Source organism: Ipomoea nil, unplaced genomic scaffold (genome assembly GCF_001879475.1).
Source record: "Ipomoea nil cultivar Tokyo-kokei standard unplaced genomic scaffold, Asagao_1.1 scaffold1827, whole genome shotgun sequence".
Lineage (NCBI taxonomy): Eukaryota > Viridiplantae > Streptophyta > Magnoliopsida > Solanales > Convolvulaceae > Ipomoea > Ipomoea nil.
Genome location: NW_017618255.1, coordinates 20,384 through 24,648, shown reverse-complemented (window position 1 = coordinate 24,648; position 4,265 = coordinate 20,384). Strand labels below are relative to the sequence as shown.

Sequence of the window (4,265 nt, the reverse complement as noted above, 5' to 3'; positions counted from 1 at the left end):
TTATGGTCATCTAATTAATGTGTATTACTATATTTTTTAAAGTACAACTCATACATATATGAGAAAGTTTACAGTGCCAATCAAATACATATATTCTTGAAGAGTAATTGAAAATTTGTACATATTCTTTAAAACCATTAAATAATTTTGTGATTGTGTAATGTAACACTTATACATTTTGATTTCAAAGTATTATTATATTTTTCTTAATAAGAAACAAATACTTGTCAACATTACATATAAGGAAAATTCCAATACTTATAAGTTATAAGGATCCGAGATGGTCTCAAGACAAGTTTGACCCTTAAATTTATATTTTTTTAAAATTTAAATAACAGATACGATGTCCCTTTCTCTTAAAAACCAACAGCGTATCTACTTTAAAAAATTTAATAAATATATACGATATTGTTTTTTTTTTTTTTTTTTTAAAATCAACATTGTATCTTTAAAAAAATAATAATAAAGAGACATGACGGATTTTTAAAAAAAATTATCGCTATTTCTTATTTATTTGTTTAAAAGAGAAATGTAAAAAAACTGATACAATAAATAAAAGATGTCAGTTTTTTTTTTCAAAAATTTAACGCCATTTCATTATTTCTTAAATGACATACAACATCAGATTTCTAAAATTGATGTTGTGTCATTAATTTACTACGTAATCTAGAACTACTACGCAAAAGAAGTAACGTTAAAAGGGTTTGCAACGTGAAAATGACACAAAAGAGAATTATTAACTTTTTATTAGATATATTGAACCAAGACTTACTCATGTAAATTGGTTTGTGTACCGAAATTTAAGTTTTTCTATCTCATTTTTTTTTTAGATTTTGTTTATGTGCGTTCTTTTGTGTTGATTTTATGTAAATAAATCTACAAATATTTAATCAAGATTGTAGTATTATTATTTGTGCATAGTTGTTGCAGAAATCTATATAGAAATATTCTAAATGTGTCTGTGTCTATATATAATATATATAATATATATAGTATTAGTAGTAGTAGTAGTAGTAGTAGTAGTAGTAGTAGTAGTAAAGTAAAAGTAATAATAATAATAATAATAATAATAATAATAATAATTGCAATATACTATATACGAGAAAGTTTTTATGGTCATCTAATTAATATGTATTACTATTTTTTAAAGTACAACTCATACATATATGAGAAAGTTTATATTGCCAATCAAATGCATATATTCTTGAAGAGTAATTGAAAATTTGTATATATTCTTTAAAACCATTAAATAATTTTGTGATGTGTAAATTTAAAAGTAACTGGGACCAAGCTTGGCTCATTTGCCAAAGCAAACTCTTTAAGAGAAGAATGAGGAGTTATTTTACAACTTTTGATGTGAAATGCCATGTTGGAGGAGTGAGGTGAGAGAGAGAGTTTTTTTTTTCGGCAAATGGTGAGTTATTTCTCTTCCTAAGGAAGAGAAATAAATGTGAAGACAGCACTTGTTGTGTGCGTTTCGCGCATAGCAACTACCACGCCAATGAAGAGATTTAAATGTTAAGACAACACTTGCTGTGTGCGTTTCGCGCACAGCTACTGCCACGCGTTTCGCACACGCCAACTACCAACGCCATTAGTTTATTATTATTATTTTTTTTAAAAAAAAAATCATTTTTGTTCTTCTCTCTTATTCTCCTCCTCACCACCACTTCTGTCTTCTTCTTCTCATCCTCACGGCCACCGTCACCGTCCACCACTCCTCCTTACTACCACCATCACCTTCTTTTAATTCTACTTCAACTCCTCCTTAGTACCACGTCGCCGTCCACCACTGTCGCCACTCTACCAACGCCGCCGCCACCACAACCTTCCTTCTTCATTGTGAGTTTTTATTTTTTATTTTATTTTTAAAAAAATTTTGGTATTATTTTAATTTTTGAATTGTTTTAAATATTTTTAAATTGTTTTGAATTATTTGTTCATAATTGGTGGTAATTTTTGTATTTTTTATGCAATAATTATGTATTGGAAATTATGATGAACTTGAATTTTAGGAATTATATTAAATTATATTTCGATGAGGATAAATCTTGTGTGAGATCGACTCACAAATCCATTTTCGTGAGACGGATCGGGTCATGATAAAAATGTAATACGTACGAATAAGGAATAAAATGTTTATTACTTATATTGGTGCCTATGCGGCCGCACCGACCACAAGTTATGTTGCGACCGTATTTGAGCTAAACTCTAATAATAATAATAATAATAATAATAATAATAATAATAATAATAATAATAATAATAATAATAATAATAATAATAATAATAATAATAATAATAATCATTGCATTATACTATATACGATAAAATATTTATGGTAATTTTAATTAATGTGTATTACAATATTTTTTAAAGTACAACTCATACATATATGAGAAAGTTTAGAGTAGTCGAATGAGTTGTCTAATACTGAATTAAATTACAGTTGGCAATGGTGTTCGTTGCTATAGTTTGTAGTGTTTATCATACCCATTCTCTCATAGACAATTATTTACTTTTTGTTCACATTTTAATTTATAATGTTTATTCCTCTACATTTGTCAGCATGAGTTGTCAATTAGTTTTTTTTTTCTTTTTTTTTTTTTTTTGTAAACTCTAAACGGATTAGGAAGATTACTTGAATTGATGAGATAAGTAGGATTACAGCTAGCAATTCAATATAAATGTATTGTTTGGGTACTGATTACTTGAATTTGATAACATGATTCAGATTACGTTGAACAATTCGATATTTATGTAGTGTTTAGGTAACTTTTGGTACTTCCATTCACAATGTTTTCTTTCTTGATAGGTTGAGGTTGAAGCGTTGAAGTTTTGAACTGATCCATTACTGGAAATGGCACAAACGAGTTAGTTTAATAATTCTCATTTCTATTCTATGAGTGAGTTATTATTATTATTATTATTATTATTATTATTATTATTATTATTAATTTTTTAATTTTAATTAGGTGGATCCAAGAGAGATGCTAGTGTGAAAAAAAGCAATATTCCTGATTATTTCGGAGCAGATCTTTTTCTATCGGGACGTTACATTCAACCTGAAAATCCTTATTTTGTGACCAAAATTAGACGAACAAGGGTTGCCAGTCTGGTAATTATTCTAGATATCAATCTATTTATATCTTGATGCGGAGGAATGAATTGAAAGATGATATATATATACATATATATATACATATATATATATATATATATTATATATATATATATATTGTTCATTATGTGTGTCTAGCTTAGCTTGTTTCTTAATTACTTAGGTATGTACATGAGTTTTAATGGATTGAATCGGATTTGCAGTATATACCAAGAGAAATCATTAAGGACTTCAATCTTGAATTACCTCCAACCGTCACTCTACGTGACATGATAGGCAGGGAGTGGATAGCAAATGTAATTGTCTGGGGTGATGGTCGAACATGGCTGTCTGGAGGGTGGAGAAACCTATGCAATTTGAACCTTGTTGGAAAAGAAGATAGGTGTATTTGTGAGTTCCTACCACTTCAAATGGAGAATAATATGGTGTTGCAGGTTACAATTGTCAGAGAGGACGATGCCATGCAAATGAGGAATATATAATGAATCAAAAATGTCTTACTTTAATGTAATTTGATGACGACATATCAATTCAATTCTATTTTGGTTTTAGATCTGCCTAGGAACATACATGTTAAGTGCATGATGACTAATTCCTTTAATTGCAAATTCTCATATTAGATACTGTATTACTTGTAATTTTAAAATAAATGAAGGCATTATAATAATTATATAGATTACTTAGCATCCATATACTTAACATCCATGTTTGGTTATTGATTAATGGTTGATTCTCTATAAAAGATAGATCGCACCATTTGTGATGATCCATATTTGTTCAAAGATTTGTGTCGACCATATCAATAATTAGAAGATGTAGCCCTAGAGTAAAGCTTGCAAATCTTAGGTGAATTGGAGAGGCAATTCTAGTGGTAGAAGAGGATGTTGGTTTTATGACTTTCGGCAGTTAACGGCAGGCCAACATTATCGTTAGAATAACGAGAATATCGGAGAGGATAACGATAATATAGGAGAAATATAAGAAAAAATATATGGAGAGAATATATGAACTTTGTATTAATGAATATTTCTTGTGAATACCCAGAGTTCTCCCCATTCGTCTATGTGAGAGGTTTATTTATACATATTTTGGACTTAGAGCCCTGCAAGGAATAAGAATTCTAAACTACCTCATATTGGGAGTC

At 28.6% G+C, this 4,265-nt stretch overlaps 1 protein-coding gene across 1 annotated transcript; it reads left to right on the top strand.

The window, feature by feature from the left end:
* The first annotated feature begins 2,860 nt into the window (after nucleotides 1–2,860).
* LOC109192665 lies at nucleotides 2,861–3,603 on the top strand. Its single transcript, XM_019343361.1, has 3 exons — nucleotides 2,861–2,873; nucleotides 2,976–3,118; nucleotides 3,325–3,603. The coding sequence occupies exons 1-3, from the start codon at nucleotides 2,861–2,863 to the stop codon at nucleotides 3,601–3,603; spliced, it is 435 nt and encodes a 144-aa protein (XP_019198906.1).
* The last annotated feature ends 662 nt before the right edge of the window (nucleotides 3,604–4,265 follow it).